The 26,836-nt window shown below is 42.7% G+C and overlaps 1 protein-coding gene across 1 annotated transcript in view; it reads right to left on the bottom strand.

Moving 5' to 3' along the window:
- Positions 1 to 26,836, bottom strand: part of ANOS1 (anosmin 1) — a 195,581-nt gene that overhangs the window by 60,029 nt on the left and 108,716 nt on the right. The window contains exon 3 of the mRNA XM_082609603.1: positions 21,472 to 21,534. Coding sequence (XP_082465729.1) covers positions 21,472 to 21,534 — 63 coding nt within the window. The remainder of the gene's footprint in view (positions 1 to 21,471; positions 21,535 to 26,836) is intronic.

Here is a 26,836-nt window from a genome sequence, read left to right on the forward strand (position 1 = left end):
GATGTGAACATTTTAGCAAAGGTGCGGGTTACCCAAACCACAAGGAGTGTCATGCCCCTCAACTTCACAGAAATGAAAATACGCATGGCAACAACAGATGCATCTACTAAATGCTGCATTTCTTGTTTATACAACTGCATGCAGTCTGTTAAGGCAAATTATGAACTGTAAAACTATGTAACTACAATTCCTTTATAAAACTATTCATATGAATAATTTCACACAAATAACCATTTCGCCAGGTCACTGGCTCGAGTTTAAAATTTGGAGAAAACGTAGTTACTATGCTGATTAATTTTTGTTTGTTTTTTTCTGCCCTGTCCATACACAAAAATAAGAGCGGAATAGTCTTCAAAGATCATGTATTTTTCTAGAGTAGTTAGTGCCTAAAAGATGTCATTATGCATCCAAAGACGGGCTCAAAAAAGCAAAGAGGTGAAGGAAAATGCCCTTGGGTGCATTGCATTAAGGGGAAACTCCTCCATATTTTAATAAACATTCTACACAATATTAATAAATTCTTATAAATCTCTCCTACATCCCATCTCTTAGCCCAAAACTAAAATGTGTTTTCAGTGCCTCACTTAGGCAACACAGTAAGCTCATCTTTCTTGTGGCAAATGGTAAAAACAAAATGAAATACTAACAATAGTCACTAACTGTTCTTGGGTGCTTTTTAAAAAGATACCATGATCTTCATTTTGTTTGGTGTAAAATGCAAGGTATTGCACAATAAAATAATTTGTGCAGCAATCATGGAATGATGAACACAAACACATCAAATTCAGTAACATATACTAATACGTTAGAAATCATATAAATATGAGGCCTCAGATATGGAGAAAACTCTGCATTTGGTGTCTGGTTCAATTCACCAGACCTGCACATGTGCGCAATCACAATACACAGCCTTGGCAAGGAGCCAGGGCCTGGGGGCTCTCTTCTGGCTCCAGCCAACACACAGGCATGCAACCTTCAGTGTGGACCCCTGAAATGAGTTCTCCACCATCATCACCACCATCCCTGCCACCCTCACCAGTGACAAGCCGAGGAACCAGCCGTGGTAGGTCATCACTAACAGCTGCCGAGGGTCTCCCACCCCGTCACCTCTACCAGCTGCTTTCCTAGCTCACCCCACGTACTCCTCCCCGGGCCCTACAGCCAGGATTATTTCCATCTCACAAATGAGCAGACAGAAGCTCGGGGAGGCTGTAATGTATCCAAAATCACAAACAAGTAAGAGTGTGGGCCAGTGTTTATCTAAGGGCTGCCCCGTATCTCAGGGTAAAATTAGAAGATGGCTAAGCCAGTGGCTTTCAACTTGCTTCCCTACTAGGATAACCTGGGGGCTTCTAGCATTCTGGAAATATCTAGGACTAGACCAGAGGGGAAGAATGCACGCGGGTGCACAAACACACACACTTATATACCTGTATACATGTAAATCATATGTATATGTGTATATATATATATATATATATATATAAATCAAAAGGGCAGTTATAGTCCACAAATACTGATAAGAATGAGCAACATTGAGATATAGCTAGCACCACTGAATGTCGACGAGAAAAATATAATTTTTCAGGCACCCAGGTAGAGAAGGCAAGTTGGTTATGATGGAGAAAATAAGGTTTCTCCCAGGTTCATTTGTCTCTATAAAATTTAATGTGTGACGGCAATACAGCAGTGGCTATATAATACTAAAGAATATATATATGTAAAATCAGCTAAGTTGTTACTCAAATAAACATGTGACAGAAATATTCTCAAAGACATAAAGATTCAGAGAATATGACACTCATGAGCCTTTCTTGCAAAACTATGCAATGGTAAAATTCAGCTGTTCCACAAATTCACGGAAATAAAGAGTAGGTGGGCTAGCACAGCACCCCCTGAAAAAAAATATAAAGCGTGTACTTACACATTACGTGAGAAAAAAGTTTGTGCAAACCCATGTGGACATCAGGTATAACAGTAGGCAGAGCCTGTCATGAATAATCTCAAAGAAAATGGTATATTTTAAAAAGACACTGAGACATGATCCAATTTAGAAAGCCCAAAATAAAGAAATTAGCATAAAAGAATTACTAATCATTTTGTCATCCACATAAATGTAAAACTAAAATTGAAAAAAGTAGGAATTACAGTTTTAAAAGATAATATGATATAATAAAATTAAAAGAATATGTCTTAAAAAACCGGTAGGTTAGAAGGAATGGAGCAAGAAATCTTGACCTTAATTTTAGGACATCTGTATTCAGGGCTATGATGTACTGCGGCTAAACGGTGCAGCGCGAAATCAGCAGAAGGGAAAAGGCCTGTGGGGAGAAGTCCAGAGGAAACCAGGTGCAAACGTTCCCTGCGGAGTCACACAGGATGCATTAAATTCCTCCAGCCATGAGTTGTAACAACACGTGTGAAATGCTGTCAACCAGAGAAGTCCAGGGGAGACTTGAAGCCCAGAGCTTTTCTGGGGGGCTGGTCACATAGGCACCTCCTGCATACCATGTACCAAAACCCAGACTCCCAGAAGGAAACAGGTGTCAATAGTTTAGGAACAGTGATATTGGTCTGTAGTTTTCTTTTTGTGTGACATCTTTGTCTGGTTTTGGTATCAGGGTGATGGTGGCCTCGCGAAATGAGGTTGGGAGTGTTCCTCCCTCTGCTGTATTTTGGAAGAGTTTGAGAAGGGTAGGTGTTAGCTTTTCTCTAAATGTTTGATGGAATTCGCCTGTGAAGCCATCTGGTCCTGGACTTTTGTTTGTTGGAAGAGTTTTAATCACAGTTTCAATTTCAGTGCTTGTGATTCGCCTGTTTATATTTTCTATTTCTTCCTGGTTCAGTCTCAGGAGGTTGTGCTTTTCTAAAAATTTGTCCATTTCTTCCAGGTTGTCCGTTTTATTGGCTTATAGTTGCTTGTAGTAATCACTCATGATCCTTTGTATTTCTGCAGTGTCAGTTGTTACTTCTCCTTTTTCATTTCTAATTCTACTGCTTTGAGTCTTCTCCCTTTTTTTCTTGATACAGACCAATATCACTGATGAACACAGACGCAAAAATCCTCAACAAAATACTAGTAAACACAATCCAACAACACATTAAAAGGATCATACACATAATCAAGTGGGGTTTATCCCAGGAATGCAAGCCTTCTTCAATATATGCAAATGAACCAATGTGATAAACCATATGAACAAATTGAAGGAGAAAAACCATACGATCATCTCAATAGATGCAGAAAAAGCTTTTGACAAAATTCAACACCCATTTATGACAAAAACTCTCCAGAAAGTAGGCATAGAGGGAACTTGCCTCAACATAATAAAGGCCATATATGACAAACGCACAGCCAACATCGTCCTCAATGGTGAAAAACTGAAACCATTTCCACTAAGATCAGGAAAAAGACAAGGTTGCCCACTCTCACCACTATTATTCAACATAGTTTTGGAAGTTTTGGCCACAGCAGAGAAGAAAAAGAAATAAAAGGAATCCAAATCGAAAAAGAAGAAGTAAAGCTGTCACTGTTTGCAGATGACATGATACTATGCATAGAGAATCCTAAAGATGTTACCAGAAAACTACTAGAGCTAATGAATGAATTTGGTAAAGTAGCAGGATACAAAATTAATGCACAGAAGTCTCTGGCATTCCTGTACACTAATGATGAAAAATCTCAAAGAGAAATTAAGGAAACACTCCCATTTACCATTACAAAAAAAAAAGAATAAAATACCTAGGAATAAACCTACCTAAGGAGACAAAAGACCTGTATGCAGAAAATAAGACACTGATGAAAGAAATTAAAGATGATACAAATAGATAGAGAGATATACCATCTTCTTGGATTGGAAGAATCAACATTGTGAAAATGACTCTACTACCCAAAGCACTCTACAGATTCAATGCAATCCCTATCAAACTACCAATGGCATTTTTCACAGAACTAGAACAAATAATTTTGCAGTTTGTATGGAAACACAAAAGACCTTGAATAGCCAAAACAATCTTGAGAAAGAAAAACAGAGCTGGAGGAATCAGGCTCCCTGACTTCAGACTATATACTACAAAGCTAAGTAATCAAGACAGTATAGTACTGGCACAAAAACAGAAATATAGATCAATAGAACAGGATAGAAAGCCCAGAGATAAACCCACGCACATATGGTCACCTTATCTTTGATAAAGGAGGCAAAAGTATTCAATGGTGAAAAGACAGCCTCTTCAATAAGTGGTGCTGGGAAAACTGGAAGCTACATGTAAAAGAATGAAATTAGAACACTCCCTAATACCATAAACAAAAATAAACTCAAAATGGATTAAAGACCTAAATGTAAGGCCAGACACTATAAAACTCTTGAGGAAAACAAGGCAGAACACTGTATGACATAAATCACAGCAAGATCCTTTTGGACCCACCTCCTAGAGAAATGGAAATAAAAACAAAAATAAACACATGGGACCTAATGAAACTTAAAAGCTTTTGCACAGCAAAGGAAACCATAAACAAGATGAAAAGACAACCCTTAGAATGGGAGAAAATATTTGCAAATGAAGCAACTGACAAAGGATTAATCTCCAAAATATAAAAGCAGCTCATGCAGCTCAATATCAAAAAAAACAAAACAACCCAATCCAAAAATGGGCAGAAGACCTAAACAGACATTTCTCCAAAGCAGATATACAGATTGCCAACAAACACATGAAAGGATGCTCAACATCATTAAACATTAGAGAAATGCAAATCAAAACTACAATGAGATATCATCTCACACCGGTCAGAATGGCCATCATCAAAAAATCTACAAATAAGAAATGCTGGAGAGGGTGTGGAGAAAAAGGAATCCTCTTGCACTGTTGGTGGGAAGGTAAATTGGTACAGCTACTACGGAGAACAGTATGGAGGTTCCTTAAAAAAAAAACTACAAATAGAACTACCATATGACCCAACAATCCCACTACTGGGCATATACCCTGAGAAAACCATAATTCAAAAAGAGTCATGTACCACAATGTTCATTGCAGCTCTATCTACAATAGCCAGGGCATGGAAGCAACCTAAGTGTCCATCAACAGATGAATGGATAAAGAAGAAGTGGCACATATATACAGTGGAATATTACTCAGCCATAAAAAGAAACGAAATTGAGTTAATTGTAGTGGACCTAGAGTCTGTCATACAGAGTGAAGTAAGTCAGAAGGACAAAAACAAATACCGTATGCTAACACATATATATGGAATCTAAAAAAAAAAAAAAGGTTCTGAAGAACCTAGGGGCAGGACAGGAATAAAGACTCAGACGTCGTAGAGAATGGACTTGAGACACGGGGAGGGGGAAGGGTAAGCTGGGACCAAGTGGGAGAGTGACATGGACATATATACACTTCCAAATGTAAAAGAGATAGCTAGTGGGAAGCAGACGCATAGCACAGGGAGATCAGCTCGGTGCTTTGTGACCACCTAGAGGGGTGGGATAGGGAGGGTGGGAGGGAGACACAAGAGGGAGGGGATATGGGGATATATGTATATGTATATGTATAGCTGATTCACTTTGTTATACAGCAGAAACTAACACACCGTTGTAGAGCAATTATATTCCAATAAAGATGTTAAAAATAAATAAATAAACAAATAAAATACAAGGAAGAAAAGAAAAATAGTTTAGAACAGTGAGCCCCTCTTCTCAGTTGGGGATTGGTGGGAAAATCTCCCCCCACCCAAGTCTAAGTTTCCAGAAGCCAGCCAAGGGCCAACCTTTTAAGCAGGAATTTCTAAGGACAGGTTTGCTATGATAACTCCTCCACTCAGGTAACCATGGCTATTTCCAGATGGTAGACTTTGCAGTAAAGGTTAAGTTTTAGTCTCCTGTGCAGTTTGTTACATAAAGGTTTCAATGGGCATATATAATTTCTATAAAAAATAAAGACATTATACTGTTTAAAAAAACAACCCACACTGCCAGTTGTATCTTTCAAAGAAGGCAACTAAATACTAAGTATGCATGAAATAGGAAAAAGCCTTCTCAGTTCAAATGTTTCTAATTTATGCTTGGAAATGAAATTATAATTTGCTTGGAAACTCAGCTACACATCCTAATTTATTAAATGTGATTACAGTTAATTTGGTTCCCAGGCAAACTGTAGACCTTGGCCATGAATACTGTAAAATTAGGAGAAAATCAGAAACATGTATTTGAAAAGAGTCACTTTCCTATGAGTACATGCCCCTTTTGCTACATTAGAGTCCTCTTTATGTGTGTTTCTCTCGGCTTCCTCTTCCTTGGCTTTTCTATTTATTTTGAAGGCAAATGTGACACAGTGTATGAGGGTATCAACGGTCCAACCCTCCACTGGGAGCACCACTCCAGAGTCATGCTTCAAGATCTTTGGAAGATCGCCAGGCACAAAAATAATTCCAAAAATTCAAATTTTTCTAGAGAATCAGGGACAGTTAGGACACTTGATAAACCACCATTTCCTGCTCTCTCCTTCGTCCTGCATTTCATTACTAGGAGCTACCAGGCATGTCTATGAATAATTAGCCCCCCCAAAGCCTTTACAGACTGACTCGGAAGCCAAACTGGCATTCTAGGTACTAGGGATGTACTGATGAACAGAAGACAAGCGTGACAGTTAGGACGCACTATGCTTGCAGTTTATGTCTCTACTAACAGACAGGTGACATCGTTAAGCAGTTTCACTTGTATTAAAATAGAGCGAGACACGGGAGGTAACGCAGGTCCACACACGTGAGGTCAGAAGATGATTAGACAAGGAGGAAGCTTTTAAGATAGGCTGCCAACGCTTAGCGTGAGTTAACTGGGTAAGCGCGGTGTGGGAGGGCCGAGGACTATTCTAGAAGGCAACGATGACAAGTACGAGGGCAGAAGCAAATACAGGGCACTCCATGCACGGCACGGCAAACACATCAGTAAGGCAGGAGCTGCGTGCTGTGGTGACAGCGTCAGTGCTCCAAGTCTTGGTTACTCCAAATGTAAGAGGGGAATAACGATAATACTTATTGTGTACGATGACCCTAAGCATTGACGTGTATTAAACACTTGGTACAGGTTCGGCCACATAATCCTGCTGAAATTAGGGCTAGCCCCGAAAAGAAGTACTGGAGTTTTAAAACATCATTCTAGAAATTCTACAAAAAAACAATGAGAAACACAAGAGGTTAATTATAGAGTACGTAACATCCTCATATGAAAAATTTCTTTCAGGGAGGAATAAATTGTCAAGTTGTTAAATGTACATATTTACTCTGATTTGTAGTTTTAAGTTTCTAACATGTTTCCATCTCAGAGAATTTTGCAAATACTGTCCCAGCCAAGTTACAAGCAAAATCATACTTCAGAAAAGAGATACACTTTCACAGTCTTAGAAGTTATACAAGGTCTGTACCCCCAATTCCAATGTCATCCAGGGGCGGGGGGCATTCCCCGCACAAACACCAAGCAATTCTCAGACCCCCGCTGGGTGCTTACACAACTCAACTCAATTCTGACACTATCTTCCTGGAGACGGCATCAGACCCCACAGGTCACGGGCTCAGTCCTACAGGACGACATCCCCTACTGCCCCTGCACAGGCCAGTTCCAAGTTCAGGTTGTCGCCTGTGCTTCCGACCAAAGGGCTACAGATTGGAGGTTCCAACAAGCCCCACTCAGGTTCCATTAGTTTGCTAGAGTGCCTCAGAGAAATCAGAGCAACATTTTCCTACTGTATTACCAGTTTCTTACGAAAGGATGTAAGGCGGAAACAGCCAGGTGGAAGCCGTGCATAGGGCACGGTATGGGGAAAGGACACAAGATACTTTTCCCACATCTCCACGTGTTCACCAACCAGGAAGTTCTCTGAAGCCAGTCCCCTGGGGGTTTGATGGAGGCCTCATTACTCGGGCATGACTGATCAGCTCATGAGCCGCTGAGGACTGAAGTCCATGTCCAGGTCTTCCCTCCTTCCCTTAAGTCAGAGGGTGGGAGGAAAGTTCCAACCCCTAACTACAGGGTCGTTCCACTGGCAACCAGCCCCCTGTGAGCAGGTGCTTTGCAAAGGTCACCTCATTAAAGTAACAAAAGACACCTGGTGAGAGGTCTCACCACTTAGGACATTCCCGAGGACCTCTGTGCCAAGCAGGGAGTTGAAAACCAAAGGCATACATTTCTTCTTATAAATCGCAGGATCCCAGAAATCTTCCTTGAAATTTCTCTTCCTTTGTTTATACACTACTATATGGATAGCACACTTTTAGACTGATTGTACCATCACCAAGTGAACTAGGAATTAATGTGAACAGAATGTTATTTCCTCATTATAATGTGCAAGGGAAATTACAAATGCCATAGGTTAGCAAAAGGCTTCTCAGCAGAAGTGACTTTTGCCCCACAGAGAGTATTCTAAGGCAAGGCCTGGAGACATTTTTTGGTCCTTACAACCGGGAGGGGAGTGCTCCTGGCATCTCGTGACTGGGTACAGCCCAGGGATGCGGCTAAAGGTCCTACAGCGCACAGGACAGCCTCGTGGCAAAGAAGTATTTAACCAAAAATGTCAACAGTGTCGTAGGTCAAGACTGGATTAGAGCAATATATTGATGAATTAGCCAGAAAAGCACAAATGTGAAAGGGAGATAAGTTTCCATCACCCTCTGGAGAAGTCCAGAATCCTCTGTAGGAGACAGACCTCGAAACAACCAGACCACGATGTCATAAGCGCTGTAACAGACACGTACAAATCCAGCCAGAACGACTGGTAGCACGTATTCAAAAAACATCTCGACAGTGTCCCGCAGTGTGTCATACGACAGGGACAGAGAGAAGGAAGTCACGGCTTCTGCTCCCAGGCTGCCTGCCTTTCAGGGGCGATAAAATGTAAATAACCATATCAGTTAATAAACACAGGAGAGACACGAGCTCACAGGAAGGTCAAAGAAGGCGCTCAGGAGATGTAACAGCTGTCTGAAATTAAGAAAGGCAGGAGTGAAGAGGACCGTTCGCATGTCAGTGCTTTTTTCAGCCATAAAGAATCAATTGTGCAAAACCAGAGTAGTCAGAGCACAGTCTGGAGGGCTTCAATCCATTTGGTTTATTTGGCAAAAACCCTCTACGTAGGCCTGTTGAGGCATGTGGGAACTGACCTTCTGGAAACGACCATAAAGCAGGACAGAACATATGTAACAGCAGACCATGGCCAACAGCTAGCACAGGGCTGTACGCCCTGAGAGAGCACACAAATGAGGTGAGCCTGGAGATGGCCGACACTGCACGGCCGGGGGTAGGTTCAAGTCCACAGTGCAAGGATGGGTGACCCAAAGGTTGTCCTGCAGCTTTTCTGAGTCGAGGAGAAAGAGATCAAAGTTTGAGGAGGCTGAAACGAGTAGGTCTTGTGGGCAGAAAATCAGGAAGGATGGAACTAGGCAAAGAGAAACCCAGAGAGCTGTGAGGGACCCCTCAAGTTTGGGGCTGAATACTACTTTCTTCTAACATTCTTTTTTTTGTTTTTCATCTTCTTTTCCATTATGGTTTATCCCAAGACACTGAAGAGAGTTCCCTGTGCTCTACGGTAGGACCTGTTGTTTATCCATCCTACATGTAAAAGCTCACATCTGCTAACCCCAAACTCCCATTCCACCCCTCTCCCAACCCGCTCCCCCTTGGCAACCACAAGTCTGTTCTCTATGTCCATCAAGTCTGTTTCTTGAACATGCATGAGGTGAAAGCACACGAGACCAGGGAAGGAACAGACAGAAAGCACTAGAGCAAGCAAGTCCTGGAGTTCTAAGGAGGTTACTACCTCACATTCTAACCGTCAGAGCAGAAAGGATACATAATACACAGGGCATCGGATAGAGCCCTCAGAAAAATATCACTATAGTAATGGGGACAAATTAGCCCTAGACTAAAGGCTGCTCTGAATCTGCCCTAAGAAAGTTTAAAAGCAAGTCTCTACAAAAGCAAACTGATCCCAAGTAACTACATGCCAGAACAATCGAATGCTTTTTACAAAATACACCAAAATTCAGAACACGAAAATCTGACATCCAATCAAAAAGCATCAGGCACACTGGACACCCCTGGTGGCACAGTGGTTAAGAATCCGCCTGCCAATGCAGGGGACACAGGTTCGATCCCTGGTCTGGGAAGATCCCACATGCCATGGAGCAACTAAGCCCATGCACCACAACCACTGAAACCGCGTGCCATAATTACTGAAGCCCACGTGCCTAGAGCCCGTGGTCCGCAACAAGAAAAGCCACCGCAATGAGAAGCCTGCGCACAGCAATGAAGAGTAGCCCCCACTCACTGCAACTAGAGAAAGCCCGTGCGCAGCAATGAAGACCCAATGCAGCCAAAAATTAATTATTTTTAAAAAAGTACTTTCTTTAAAAAAAAAAATCATCAGGCATGCAAAGAAGCAGGAAACTATGACACACAACCAAAAGGGAAATAGAGAATCTAAAGAAACAGAGCCAGAAACAACACAGGTGATGTAATTAGCAGGAAAGGACATTTATCAATAAAAGGATATTATTCATGCTCTATTTGCCCAAGAATGTAGAAGAAAACATGGACACAGAGAGGAGAGGAACAGAAGATGCAGGAAAGACCTGCATGGAACTTCCAGAAGTAAAAATGAAGAAACAAAAACATGCCAGAGAGGATTTAAAAAGTCTCAGACACTGTAGAAGAAAAGATCACTTGATGGGAACTTGAAGACACAATGATAAAAACGATCAAAATGAAGCAGACAGTGGGGGAAAAAATGAGCAAAGAACATGATCAGAGATTGACTGACCCAGGAGACCACATAAAGTCTGTCATGTATATTTAGGGCCCCAGAAGACAAGACACAGAGGCTGGGGCAGAAAAAAAATTGGCCCATATGCTTAAAATTTGATTAAAAGTATAAGCCCACAATTAGAAGAAACTTAGTGACCCCAAACAGAAAACACATAAAGGTCACCCCATCAAGGTATACCATAATCATATTAAAACTAGACATAGAAAGAAACACTTAAAAGTAGACAGAGAAATAAAAAGATTCTTTATAAACAGTTGAAAAAAAAAGAATGTTGGAGATTTTTCAGAAAATATACAAGACAGAAGAAAAGATTTTTAAACAACTAATTTTTAAAAAATTGCTAACTGGAAATTCTGTACCCAGTGAAATACCTTTTGTCTGGGGACAGAGACAAACCGACAATTATAATTCTGCGTTTTGAATGATAAAAGTGTGAGGGGTTGATTTCTTTATGTATGTATGTATGTATGTATGTATGTATGTATGGCTGTGTTGGGTCTTTGTTGCTGCGCGCCGGCTTTCTCTAGTTGCGGTGAGCCGGGGGGTACTCTCCGTTGCAGTGCGTGGGCTTCTCGTTGCCGTGGCTTCTCTTGTTGCGGAGCACGGGCTCTAGGCACGTGGACTCAGGAGTTGTGGCACGTGGACTCAGGAGTTGTGGCACGTGGGCTCAGGAGTTGTGGCTCGTGGGTTTAGTGGCTCCACGGCATGTGGGATCTTCCTAAGCACTGCACCACCAGGGAAGCCCTTCCACTTTTAAAAACCACTTTCATCTGTTTATTTTCAATCATTCTCGGCCATCGCACATTTTCTCTCTATAGAATACCACAGAAGAAACCACAAGACTTCATCAGTAGGCACCTCAAAGTGAGAGCTTACAGGGAACCCCACTATCAAAGAAGGAGCATCCACACATTTGCTAGTCCTTCATCCAGCAGCATCAGCACCGCTGGGGAAACGGAGACTCTCGTGCCGAGAGCCCACGCCTGCTAAGACAGAATCTGCACTTTAGCAAGACTCCAGGCGATGTGTGTGAAGGACCAAGTCTGGCAAGCGCTGCTCTGGACCCGGGGAGCTGCAGCTGGCATCTGCAGAAGCTGAGTCTCTCCATCTCGGCACTGAAACTTGATTCAAGCCTAGTTTCTCACTCCAGAAACCTGGGCTTTTCCCCCAGCGAATCTCCCACTTCACACTCCCGATGACGGTCATTTCCCCTCGGCTTATAAATGTATTCAAGTCTTCTCAAGGTAAAAACACAAAAACCGTTTCCCCAAAATCAAAGCCCCTGACCAAGCCACTTGTGTCTCCTCTTTCCCACCCAGGTGGTCTTAGGAAGGAACTTAAACTTGTGGACAGAGTTGTGTGCATCTGTTGTACATTTCCTCCTGTACGTTCACTATTCGAGTGGGACCTTTTAAGGCTGTGTTCTACTGACCCGTCATAGAATTCCAAAGGGGTGACCTGGCCCTCCGCCTTCATAATAAAAAGAGCTACTATTTATCTAACGTCTGTTATGTTCAGACACCGTTGAAGTGCTTTACATGCACCTTTGATTTTTTACTTAAATTAGATGCTTTTGTAATTTCTATGATATTCCCCTAATGCCTTGTGTAGCTACCTGGCTAGTCCCTCTTTTCAGACAGGATAGGTCTTTAAATCATTCCAAATAGCCTCCAGTCTCAGCCTCTTATAAATTTTCAAAACTCATCAATTCTCCTCAATAGAGTCTCATGGTATACTCCCCAGCAACACATAAAAATTCAATGAAAATTGAGCCTCACTGTTTAAAAAAATGAAAAGAAAAAAAAGGCTGCATTCCGTGGAGAACACGTTCCACCCAGTAAATAATTTACTGAACGACGATAAAACGTCATTCAATATTCTTGATATCCTCATTTTCCAGGACTGTGAAATTTGATCTCATAAGGACAGCTTGCTTTATAAGATGGTGGTAAAGGAAATCTTGTAACGATTATAAAAGTCTTCAGCCTTCCTTGAAACATTTCGATTCCATTACTCCCACCCTCACTAAGTGGAAAAGAAAACTTGGACCATATCTGCACCTTGACCAAGGACCACAATCCAGACTATATCATTAACACTTTTCTTTACTATAAAAATATAAAAGGTAAATGTTTATCATTTGTAAAAAATAAAAGTTTATTCAAAAGCTGGCGCTTTTGGGAAATGCGCTACGTGCTGGTCACCCCAGGCTCCATCGCTCTCAGCTCAACACCCCATTTCATGGAGAAAAGTGAAGTGTTGAGAAGGACACTTCCACGAATCCCCTTTCACACCCGCCTATGCACCGGAAGCTGGCCCGTGCGCTCTCATTCGCTACCTCGTCCTGTGACAAGGAGGCGCGGTCCTTTACTCCCACGTCAAACCTTCCTCACGTGGTGCAGTGGACGCCGCTGCCGCTTCAGGTCACGTGCTTCTGCAGTTCTCCCTTCTCCTCCAGCATCAAACACCCTCTCTCTTCAGGACAGTTCCCATCCGCTTAGACTATGGGATGATCGCTTCACCCCAAACGTGATGTAATGTGGGGTCGCCCTGCTCACCCCTTCACCCACAACCTTCCACAGCAATCCGCGCTGTCTGAAATGCTCTCATGCCCCCTCCTCTCTCCCTCTCGCCCCACCACCCCTCTGGAACACATCCGTCAGGCTTTCTCTGCAGCCACCCGCTAACTCTGCTCTTGTTAAGGTCGACCGTGACCTGTGCATCACGGTACCCAGTGACCAATCTCCAGACCTCCACAGTCTTGCAGATGCAACTGATCACCTCTTCCTTCTTGAAGAGCTGTTGCCATGTGTCCTTTAGAGCTCCACCCTCGCGTGGACCTTCTCCCATCTTAACGGCCCCCCTTAGTCCACCTGCTGGCTCTTCCTTGGCTCCCATCCTTCTTACACTGGTGTGATTCAGGACATGTCCCATGATGCTCTTGGCCTCCTACCACTTCATCCAGCTTCATTACTTTTTTTTTTTTTTTTTTTTTTTGCTGTACGCGGGCCTCTCACTGCTGTGGCCTCTCCCGTTGCGGAGCACAGGCTCCGGACACACAGGCTCCGCGGCCATGGCTCGCGGGCCCAGCCGCTCCGCGGCACGTGGGATCCTCCGGGATCGGGGCACGAACCCGTGTCCCCTGCATCGGCAGGCGGACTCTCAACCACTGCGCCACCAGGGAAGCCCCCAGCTTCATTACTTTAAATACCATCTATCAACCATGACATTTGTATGTCCAGCCTGATCTCTCAACACCAGACTCATGTATCTTACGTGCCCATGACACATCTGGAGTGGAGGTCTGATTTACATCTCAGACACAGCATGCTCAACACCAAGCCTCTGGCCGTCCTTTCTCCCCGCCTCCCCCACAAAACCTGTGCCTCTCACACACCCCACATGTTGGTATCTGCTCAAGGTCATGCCAGCTCCCTCACCCAGCTGTTCATGACAAAGACCCACCATTACCATCAACGCTTCATTTCCCCCGATTCATCCCATGCAACCTGTCATCAGATCCTGTCAGCTCTACCTTCAGAATATGTGCTGACCACCTCCACCACTGGCACCCTGGACTAACCCACCAACATCTCTCTTCTGCTCAAGCACTCACACTGTACAAGTAAGAAGAACCTGTGCTTCTTACCCACCAGTCCTACACCTCAAGAGCCATCCTGGTGCCCCCCCAAATATGAACGACTCCCCTAAAGGGAGGACTCAGGAGCCATATAATAATATAACTTTCTTAGGGAAAATATTCCAACATAGCAAACCTTTTTAATAAAAATTGAGTCCATCTTGTACACTGGACCTTAATTTAATGGACTCAGAACGATTCACTAATTGACTTTTCAAAAGACTAGAGGTGACTGTATCATGACTCCCATGGTGTGGCACCCAAAGCCAGCTTTATTTTATTACGCTCTGGTATATCCCCAACCCCCAAGAAAGAAAAGACATGACTACGTTCAAAAAACAGCACCAAGGTCCATCTCCACTCGTCCCTTCACAAGGATATTCTAATCAGGTCAGCTGTTGTTCTGGTACACGAAAGCAAAAGATTGCTAACTTGTATTAAATTCTACGTGCCGGTCCCTCCCCCGGCATGCAAACATCTGGGGCAGGTTACATCCTTTTCCTGTTTAGCTCTCATCAGCTTCTTTCAGTACCTTTACCTCTTGTAGAGACATTCCCACACAGGTGATGGCTCTGCCTGAGTTCCTGAAGCGATGCATTTACTTAATACCCTAGATTTGAAGACATAACACTGGGTTGTGGAGCAGCGGATGGAGGACAAGTTTTGACAGCAAGCGGAGGAGTGTGATACATCTGACACCTTAGTTTCGAGGTGTCTTCCCAGTCACATTGGAACATCCCATGGCCAAAGAGACCCTGCCGTGGAAGAACCTTGTAAGGAGGCTTGTTCTTCCTTCAGTTAACTAACTATAATTCTGCATCATCAAAACCTCCTTCTCGGGCTTCCCTGGTGGCGCAGTGGTTGAGAGTCTGCCTGCCGATGCAGGGGACGCGGGTTCGTGCCCCGGTCCGGGAAGATCCCACATGCCGTGGAGCGGCTGGGCCCGTGAGCCGTGGCCGCTGAGCCTGCACGTCTGGAGCCTGTGTTCTGCAACGGGAGAGGCCACAACAGTGGGAGGCCCACATACTGCAAAAAAAAAACAAAAACAAAAACAAAAACTTCCTTCTCATTTGAGAGTAAGCCTGTTTACACACAAATGGTTGGACCAACAATTTTACATAAGAGACAGGCTCATTCATGGAGCAGAGGTAGACAGAGGTGTCTGGGATGGAGGACAGTGGGAAAGAAACGTAACTAGAAGGCACAGCCCCTCGATTTTAGACCTTATTCCTCTGCCTCTGAACCATGTCATCTTGGGCCAATAAAACATTTTCTCCTTGTGTGCTGGTTTCACTGTCCATAAAGTTCGCCTAGTAAAATCCAGACCTAACTTCTAAGAATTGCTATGAAATCAAATGGAGTAATATGGGAAAATATTTTGAAAATCCAAAAGCACAAAGAAATGAATCACTAATGCTATCTGTGGCAGAGTGAAAACCTCTTTTTTATTCCTAATTTCACCCTGACCAGGGCTGGATCGATGAGAATCCAGGCTGATCGAATGACAAGTTCAATAACAACAATGGATGCTTCCCTCACTGACTGACCCCTGACGCAGGTGAGGTCTCAGCTTTCCATGACCCTTAGTGCACATTTCATACAGCCAAGGTTGACATCTCAGCTGACATCCTACTAGGGTGGGGATATTATGAAGTCAAAAACATCAGAATTAAAGATGGGAGGTGTTTCGTCAGCAAGAAGGCCATTCATAAACGACGGTGTATCAGGTGTCATCAAAACTAAGACAATAGGGGCCTTCTCTGATGGCACAGTGGTTAAGAATCGGCCTGCCAATGCAGGGGACGCAGGTTCGAGCCCTGGTCCGGGAAGATTCCACATGCCGCGGAGCAACTAAGCCCGTGCGCCACAACTACTGAGCCTGCGCTCTAGACCCCGTGAGCCACAACTACTGAGCCTGGCTTCTAGAGCCTGTGAGCCACAATTACTGAAGCCCGTGCACCTAGAGCCCGTGCTCCACAACAAGAGAAGCCACCGCAATGAGAAGCCCGCGCACCGCAACGAAGAGTAGCCCCCGCTCACCACAACTAGAGATAGCCCACGCGCAGCAACGAAGACCCAACACAGCCCAAAATAAATAAATAAATAAATTTACTTCTTAAAAAAAGAATGAAACTAAGACAACAGCTGTAACACACGTGACTGTTTTATATACCATTAACAAGTTAAAAGGACGTGTTCATTTATAATTCAAGATTACATCAGTTGTAAGAAAAGTACATTTAAACATGGGAAAACATGTATTTTATGACTCGTATGAAAAATTATAATAGTTTATCATGTTTCTTAAGGTTTTATAAAAGTAAGAGGAAGGGGCTAATGGTTAGTTAATAAACTAAAGCAATGAAGCACAATCTATCTATGTCTCTATCGTGGAAAATAACACGTTTCATAAAAGGACACAGGAGAATTCATCCCCTATGAGTCAGAGAAATCATCCCTTATGAGTCAGATCTAGGCTTGAGAGACATCCATAGCCTTGGGCTGTCATCTATCCCAAACATTGAAAGGTGAACAGAGTGTCCTAATACTCTGTGTACCAGAACTGCCTCTTTTTCCTGTAAGCTACATCAGGATCCCAAAGGGTTCTTGAGACAAGATGAAGATGTTTATCTTAATTTGCCCCCAAAGATTCATACTGGAGACATTCCCAATGAATGCTGATGGTGACTTTTGTCAGAGTTCATACGTTATCCAAAAGCAGAAAACATATTCTGGAGTGAACCCCTATGATGAGTTAATAAATGTGAAAAATTTTTTAAAAAAAGATTCCTGTTCTAATATACTTAACTATGTCATTTAAAAAAAATAACATTGTTAACTCTGCCATCAGCCTGAAAAAATAGCAAAAGTAGAACTGTATAGATAATCATATGAGAAGTTAAAGAGATCAATACATGAGGAGGCCATGAATGAATTCTAGGTATGTTATTATTAACATGCCCCCGAAAATCTTTTCCACATAGCGCAACTTTACGACTAAAATTACCAAGAAAATAAATACTTTATGTTTAGAAATTGGTGCCGGTAATACAGACTAAGAAATCATGACAGTCGGAATGGTCAGGTAGGTTGTGGGATATCATTAGGACTGTGGTTCTTCTTAGAGCAGGAGTTGGAATGCGCTTTCTGTAAAAGGCCAGACTTCCTGGAAAGTTCCCACTTTGTGGACCATATGATACATCACAACTACCCAACTCTGCTGTTGTAACACAAAAGCAGCCATACATGATATATTAAAAAAAAAAACTGCTTTGGCCAAGTTCCGACAAAACTTTACTTACAAAAACAAGAGGCAGACCAGTTTTGCTCTGTGGGGTGTGGTTTGCAAGCTCGTGCCTTAGAAGATAAAGCTCAGACCATCTTGCAAATATACACATTGAGCCAAATATATCTAACAGTCTAGTTGTTTCTGTTGGAGAAGAACAAAACCTGGAGTCCTTCTGGGTCCCAACTCTTACAAAAGGAAAGCTTAGGTTCCTGACAATATGGAACTGGTATGCATTCTTAATACATAATGTGATAACCAAGGGGATGGACGGGTCTGTCTCAATGAATGACTAGCCTTAAAAATACTGAAACAGGGACGAGTCCTTTCAGGATTCAGTCTGTTTAAGCATAATAGTCAGACACTTACTGCAAAATAAAACAGAAGCAAAAAAACACAGAGAGATAAGAACAATCAAAGCAACTAAAATTGAACGTTAAGGCTTTGAGTCATTGGACCAGTGGGCTGAGGTCTCTCCACAAAGTCCCTCACATTAACTGGCCTCTGTTTTTCCCACCTTTCAAGTTTCAGTTAACCTTTCTGCCATAGCAGACACAATTTGTACACACGAGTCCCATTTTAATAAACCGATGTGGTTCAGAAGTCCTCACGGTTACTTCAGAGAGAACGGCAATTACAGAAGCCCACTATCACATCTGGAATTTCAGGGAGAAAGGTTTCAATTATATCTCCCTTCTCAGGGATCAGAGGGAAAACTATCAACACAGAGTTAGTGATATTAAGGGATAAAGTGTTCACCAAGCGAACAGCAGGGCACATATTGTTCCTCTAGATTCTACAGCAGCATATATATGTACAGTTTGTGTACAGGATAGAATACAAAATAAAGTAGGAGTGCACTTTACAGAATGTAGGAGACACAGGGATGGCCTTACTCCCTTGCCTTTGCACAGATTCATCAGTTTTGTTTATTGCTTGTTTGTTTCCATTTCTGATCAATCTTCTCTGTTCTGTGTCTCAAGGGACCTGAATCCCTGCACAGCCTAGAATGAGCCCCACTGAGTCATGACCTGCGCTGGTGTAATCACCTCCGTGTGTGTGTGTGTGTGTGTGTGCGTGTGCGTGTGTGTCTGCTTCTAACCAATAGAACATGGCCAAGGTGAAGCACTGCCACTCCTGAGATTATGTTGTGTTATACAAAATTCCGTCTCAGCAGACTGGAAATCAGGATTCTGGCCTTAAAGAAGTACATAACTGTTTTGTGACCTGCCAATGAGGGGGGCCACATGGGGAGGGACCACAGGCAACTTCTAGGGGCTAAGAGTGCACTCCAGCCAAGAGTCATCAAGGAAACAGGACCGCAGTCCTACAACTGCAAGGAAATGAATTCTGCCGACAATTGCAATGAGCTTAGAAGCAGGTTCTCCTACAATCGAGCCCCCAGATGAGAAGGCAGCCCAGCCAGCACCTTGATTACAGACTTGACAGACCCTGTGCAGAGAATGCAGTTAAGCTGTGCCCAAACTCCTGACCCAAAGAAACTGTGTTCTGTGTTCAGCCACTAAGTTTGGGGGTAATTTTTTATGCAGGAAGAGGTAAGTAATATAAAGAAACATTCACGTGAATGGCAGGTGAGCACACTTCCCGGGAAAGTTTGGATTGGATCCCTAAAGAAGCCTGAAGATACTTTGGAAAACCTGAAGTGTAATATGTCCGCTCCCTTGAGGGAGCTGCGTCATCTCCAACGTCCAGAAAAGGACAAGATGCAAAAAGACATAGGAGAGCTCTTCTATTTGATTTGACACTGAATCATCAGCTTAGCTGTGTGTGTCAGCAGCAGAGCAGTTGGCTATGTAACTTCAAATATCTGCCAGTCCTATGTATTACTGGAAGCATTTTAAAGTTCACTACTACAAAGACTTCACTTATGGTAAAATCCTCAGCCCCCAGGTACTTCTGGCAACAGATGGCATTAGGTAAGACTTTGCAAATCACCCATATTCCAGCCATTCACAAAATGCTGAGTAGAAACTTTTGGAGCAAAATAAAACTGAGATTAGGAAGATCCCCTATTGATTACGTTAGCATTTGAGAAACACTTCCATCCTAGTTTTCCAAAACAACACTAAACACTTTTCTAAAATAACCCTGTAACGCAGTGAGCCCCTGTAACCGTCCAAGGGGAATCCAGCCACAGCAGCACATGGACATGGGGAGAGGGGTCAGAGATGCAGTTGAGAGCCGGTCTTGCCACCTGCAGTGGGTGAGCCACGTGACTTGATAATTTCCAGCTTCCCAGGCCTCCACACATCCACACACAGCTCTGTGGACTTACAGTGTGCCCTGCTTATCTCCATGCTTATTGGGAAAGTCAGACGGTATCAGGACTGAGGATGTATTTCACGCACCTTAAAATTGATGGAGCTGTGGCTTCCTTGGTGGCTCAGTCGTTAAGAATCAGCCTGCCAGTGCAGGGGACACAGGTTCGAGCCCCGGTCTGGGAGGATCCCACATGCTGCAGAGCAACTAAGCCCGTGCGCCACAACTACTAAGCCCGTGCGCCACAACTACTGAGCCCACGAGCCACAACTACTGAGCCCACGTGCCACAACTGCTGAAGCCCACACACCTAGAGACCGTGCTCCACAACAAGAGAAGCCACTGCAGTGAGAAGCCACGCACCGCAACGAAGAGCAGCCCCCGCTTACCACAACTAGAGAAAGGCCGCGCGCAGCAATGAGGACCCAATGCAGCCAAAAATAAATAAATAAAGTAATTAAAAACAAACAAACAAAAAAACTGATGGCACTGTTATGACCCCAGGTCCACAGGCATGTTTGCAGAACAGAATCTGTGTGCCCTCCAAGGTGAAACGCAGGCAACAGGACCACCTTGGCAGCTCCCGCACGGTGGTGGGACCACCGTGTCTGTTTGGAGAAGTTCGGAAGCGCCCTATCAGCCCCCAATTCCACTCAAAGAAGCCCTGCAGCGTCGTTTCCCTCTGATGCCGCACGGGCATGTCTTCTGGCGTTCCCTCACCACCACCCTCCACGGTGTTTCTTTGGTCCCCAGAGTGGACTCTTCCAACTCTTGTGCTCATGGCCCTTGTGGGCTTTCCGACTGCTCTTACTCTGAGCAGCCACCGTGCCATCAGCCTGGCTGCTTCACAGCAGGTCCCTGGGTCCCTGGTTTGCCCTGGAAGACACAGTGCAGCAAAGCAGCCCTCCCCCTCGTCAGCACAACTGATGATTTTAGACAGTGGTTGTCTGGGACAGCAACGCTCTATCATCTACCTGAGAGCACAGGGAAAGTAAGGTGCCTTCCATACGGGAAAACGTGGGCAAGCCTCAGCCCAGAGTATGGGCAGCCCAGAGGGTGAACAGTCAGGTGAAAATCTCTGAGAAGCCCCACCACTAATAAAATGCTGGCTTCCTCCAAAAGGCATGAGAATCATCATGCCGAGAAGCACCCACAGAAGAGCCATGATGTGAGGTGGGAGGATGGCAACAGCTTGTACCCTCTTCAATGGTGATAAAAAAAAAAAAGTTTTACTGTCTGATTCATAATGGAAGCAGTGGGTGGCTAGGTTTTAAGACGTCTCGAGAATTTTTTGAATGTGAATTTACACACACATGCACACACACACACCTGAAGGAAAGTGCACTTCCCCAGCCACAGAAGAACATGATGCCCTCCCATGCCAAGGACCCGCTGGCACGTGGTCAGCCTGTAACTGTGTCCTGAGTGTCTGTGGCTGTGTACGCCCCGGGCCTCTCACCTCACAGAAGCTCTGGCACTGCTGCTTCCGCAGGTCCCAGGACACCTTGCAGGGCTCCAGGCACTAGGAGAGATGAACAGTGAAAACCAGTCAGTAAACATGGGAAAGAAACAAAGCCCACAAGGAAAGAACCCACCTGTGCACACTCCTGACTTTTCAGGGCCTACTTTTCCTAGTGACTTTAGGAAATCCAATTAATCAGCAGCTCATCTTAACTGTGTGTATCATAGGAACCCGAGCAAGGGCATCATGACCAACCAGGGACAGAAAGACATACGTTTCCACACAGTCGAAAAAGGAAAGCTGCACAGTCTGGAGGCGACATGTAGGAGAAGCAATTATATTCACTGTCAGGCACAGCAGTTTGGATATTTATTTTTATTCAGTAAAAAATATTTTCTAAAGGTTGTTGTTATAGATGAATTTTTTTCTCATCAACCTTAACAATAACTTGCTTTTTTTTTTTTTTTTTGCGGCATGCGGGCCTCTCACTGTTGTGGCCTCTCCCGTTGCAGAGCACAGGCTCCGGACACGCAGGCTCAGCGGCCATGGCTCACGGGCCCAGCCGCTCCACGGCATGTGGGATCTTCCTGGACCGTGTCCCCTGCATCGGCAGGCGGACTCTCAACCACTGCGCCACCAGGGAAGCCCCAATAACTTGCTTTTAAATTGCCAATATAGGGCTATATTTTGAATATTCTTCTCTAAGTGACTGAAGTATTACATTAAATATATGTATATGTGTATATATATATATGTTTATATATATCACACCCATTATTGTTAACTTATGTGTTTATCTCAGTGAATCCAGCAGCATTCACATTTATCCAGTTTAATTACTCTATTAAAGTGTATGGAATAAACCTGAATATGAGACTCTGCCATAAGAGCTTCAGAATAAAGTTTGAATACATATATATAATTTACACATATGATTTAATAAATCAAAGATAACAGCCAGGATCCACTGTTCAGTAACAATTGTAATAATAAACAATATATTACTGAATGAACAAAGTATATATACGTGTAAATGTAGGTTTTGTATACATACTACTATGTATAATGTATAATTATAACACTTAAAATATAGTACTATATATAGTATCTATATAATATATTGTAATAAATAAGAGATAACAGCCAGGCCTCATGATTGAAATTAAAATCTTACATTCATATGAATGGATATGTGATTCTCAAAATTATATTTTAATGAAAATTTTAATTAGTACAAATTAATCATCTCATAGAGTTAAATGACAGTTATCTAAATATTGGCATACCCTGGTTCCCATAAGCTCATGGTAATTCTACGTATCTGACTTTCATTATTGATAAATTTTCCAGTTGATATCAAAATTCTCAGTTAAATTTCAGACATATATAATGTAGAATTCAGAACATACACCTGTACTATAGTTTCACTTGACTTTCTAGTAACCTCCCTGTTTTAAAATAAAGATACAGTTTAAAGATGAACTGGAAGACTCTATGGTGAAATTGACTTTGCAAATATCCATTGCTACTTTTTTCAATCAAAAATGCATATATGAAAACAACAAACTACTGACCGTATCAGCTGTCAGTCTGTCACAGCACTGCCCTCAAAGTGCGATAAATGACCAAGAATATGAGCATCACCTTGGAATTCATGGGAAAGGCACTAGGTATACAGTGTCAGGTCTCTGGGGTTGGGAGCTGAGAACCTCTTTCAGCAAGTTCTCCTGAAAATCTTGGTGCTTACACTAAACTTTAAAAAGAACTGCCTTATTGTGGTAAACATTTCCCAATATATACGTGTATCAAATCAGCACACTGTACACTTTAAACTTACACAACGTTATATATGTCACTTATATCTCAATAAAGCTGGGGGGAAAAAAGAACTGCTATAGAATTTGATGAAAACAGAGTCTGTAATGGCTCTTTCTTGGTTCATGTAAATATCATTTAAGAATCAGTCTACTGCTTGTGAGAATATTCTAGATTTTATATCATTTAATGTTGTATATGAACAATTCATTTTTAGTTATTTTAATTAAAAAAACTTGAGCTCGTCAGTGATGCTTTTCCAAGACCTATATAAGCTTGTCCCAAGTCTATTAGTGTTCAGCTCTTCCAAGCATGTTCTAAAACAAATGCACAATTTTTCACCAATATAACAATTTTAAAACAATACCATTTTTCTAATAGCAATGAAATAGTTTAAAACTTGTCTACCTTACATACTTCATGAGCTCCCTAAACAGTGAATTTTGTTTCCTAAAGGTACATCCAATGCCTTACCACAGAGCTATCCTTATTTGTTGCAAGACACTGGCTCCTAGCCAAAAAACTTTACTGGTCATTTAATAAATATGCTTAGACCTAACTCCTTCTCAAGACTACTTGAAATGAATAAATGGCACTCTTTAAAATACCTTGCAATTTTTTTCATTTGAAGAAGTGGCCTACAACGGAGCAGGACTGCACCACAAGACCTGGGGATTTTTCACGGACAGAGGCTCAGCTACTTACAAGTTAAGTATCTGTCATTTCACTTGGGAAACATCCAACAAGCATTTATTCCATATAAAAACTGTTCAGTGAAATGTGTCTAAAAATGTCTCAGAATAATTATGTGATTCTTGCTTTCTGTCACCGCTGAAAATGTAAATTATGAAAACAAGATATTACATGTATACAGTTGCATTTTCACAACTAGAGACATGCATGAGTGCATTAAAAAAGTCAGTCCTTTGTGATGTCCACGATTCCAAATAACCGTATTCCTGACAACTTGTGGAATAAATGCCTTATAAAAACTAGGTATCATTTACAAAAGTGGGCATATTTCTGAAATGCTAACAACAGCAATACGTAATGCACTTGTCTTCTTGTTAATCCAGAATCTCCATCTGTCAAGTCTAGCATTGGTATAGGCGATTCATTTAAAGTTCTATTCTAACTGCATGCTTGCCTCATTTCCAGTCACCACTAACCAGTAGCACCTAAAGACACATCTCAAAATGCTACTAATGACAGCCAACATTTTCTTTTAGTAATCCTGTGAAAACTACCTGACAAGAACAGCCTAGATGTAAACATCTGAGTAAATCTTTGCAGGATAAATTTTCCAAAGCTCTATTTCGTTATGGTGCTACTGGCCAGGTAAAATGATTTCAACAAAAGCCAAAGAGGAAAAACATGACAGCCATTTCTCACACACTTTGAACAAGGAGAAAACACTTTCTATTTCTCCAAGTAACAATAATAAAAAAGTGCCGCCAAAAAAAGGTAGTCGCAAAACTCTCTTCCATGTGTGAAGGGAGCAGTAGAGAACCAATACTACAAGCAAACAACTGCAACTCTAAGGGCCATGATCACGTCCTGCATCCAACTACAAAAACAAACACACAAAAACAGTAATGAAAGTTAGTATTTTTTAGCAAGTGGTTTAGGCTTTCAAGGTTTAGGCTGATCAACTGTTTGAAATCATTTCCTCCTAGGCTACTGCTTCAAGCCCAGTGAAGAAAAACTTCACATTTCAGAGAAACTTAAAAAAAAAAAAAAAAAAGGTTGAGCAAGCTAATCACATTGATCATCATTTGGAATATAGCTATCAATTTTTTTTTTTTACTTAATCTAGAAAGATACATTCACACTATCACTTGCTCAGATGATAACTATATTAAATTTATGTTTTTTAAATGTACAGTAATAGAGATTGGTTCAAGATGGTGGAGTATAAAAGGACGAATGCTCCCTCCCTCTTGCAACAGCACCAGAATCACAACTAACTGCTGAATAATCATCGAGAAGAAGACACTGGAACTCACCAAAAAAGATACCCCACGTCCAAAGACAAAGGAGAAGCTGCAGTGAAACAGTAGGAGGGGCGCAATCACTATAAAATCAAATCCCATAACCCCTGGGTGGGTGACTCACAAACTGGAGAATAATTATACCACAGAGGTCCACCACAGGAGTGAAGTTCTAAGCTACATGTCAGGCTTCCCAACCTGGGGGTCAGGAAATGGGAGGAAGAATTCCCAGAGAATCAGACTTTGAAGGCTACTGGGATTTGACTGCAGGACTTTGAAAGGTCTGGGGAAAACAAACACACTCTTGGAGGTCACACACAAAGTAGTGTGCACATCGGGACCCAGGGGAAGGAGCAGTGACCCCATAGGAGACTGAACCAGACCCACCTGCTAGTGTTGGAGTGTCTGTTGCAGAGGCAAGGGGCGGCTGTGTCTCACCGTGAGGACAAGGACACTGGCAGCAGAAGTTCTGGGAAGTACTCCTTGGAGTGAGCCCTCCTAGAGACCCCCATTAGCCCCACCAAAGAGCCCAGGTAGGCTCCAGTGTTGAGTCCCCTCAGGCCAAACAACCAACAGGGAGGGAACCCAGCCCCACCCATCAGCAGTCAAGCAGGTTAAAGTTTTACTAAGCTCTGCCCAGCAGAGCAACAGCCAGCTCTACCCACCACTAGTCCCTCCCATCAGGAAACTTGCACAAGCCTCTTAGATAGCCTGATCCACCAGAGGACAGAGAGCAGAAGCAAGAAGAACGACAATCCTGCAGCCTGTGGAACAAAAACCACATTCACAGAAAGATAGACAAGATGAAAAGGCAGAGGGCTATGTACCAGACGAAGGAACAAGATAAAACCCCAGAAAAACAACTAAATGAAGTGGAGATAGGCAACCTTCCAGAAAAAGAATTCAGAATAATGACAGTGAAGATGATCCAGGACCTCGGAAAAAGAATGGAAGCAAAGATCGAGACTATGCAAGAAATGTTTCACAAAGACCTAGAAGAATTAAAGAACAAACACCTAGAAGAATTAAAGCACAAACAAACAGAGATGAACAATACAATAACTGAAATGAAAAACACACTAGAAGGAATCAATAGCAGAATAACTTAGGCAGAAGAATGGATAAGTGACCTGGAAGACAGGATGGTGGAATTCACTGCCATGGAACAGAATAAAGAAAAAAGAATGGAAAGAAATGAAGAGAGCCTAAGAGACCTCTGGGACAACATTAAACGCACCAACATTCACATTATAGGGGTCCCAGAAGGAGAAGAGAGAGAGAAAGGACCCAAGAAAATATTTGAAGAGATTATAGTCAAAAACTTTCCTAACATGGGAAATGAAATAGCCACCCAAGTCCAGGAAGTGCAGAGAGTCCCAGGCAGGATAAACCCAAGGAGAAACATGCCGAGACACATAGTAATCAACTTAACAAAAATTAAAGACAAAGAAAAATGATTAAAAGCAACAAGGGAGAAACAACAAATAACATACAAGGGAACTCCCATAAGGTTAACAGCTGATTTCTCAGCAGAAACTCTACATGCCAGAAGAGAC

This window comes from Mesoplodon mirus (genome assembly GCF_964341445.2).
Source record: "Mesoplodon mirus genome assembly, chromosome: X".
NCBI lineage: Eukaryota > Metazoa > Chordata > Mammalia > Artiodactyla > Ziphiidae > Mesoplodon > Mesoplodon mirus.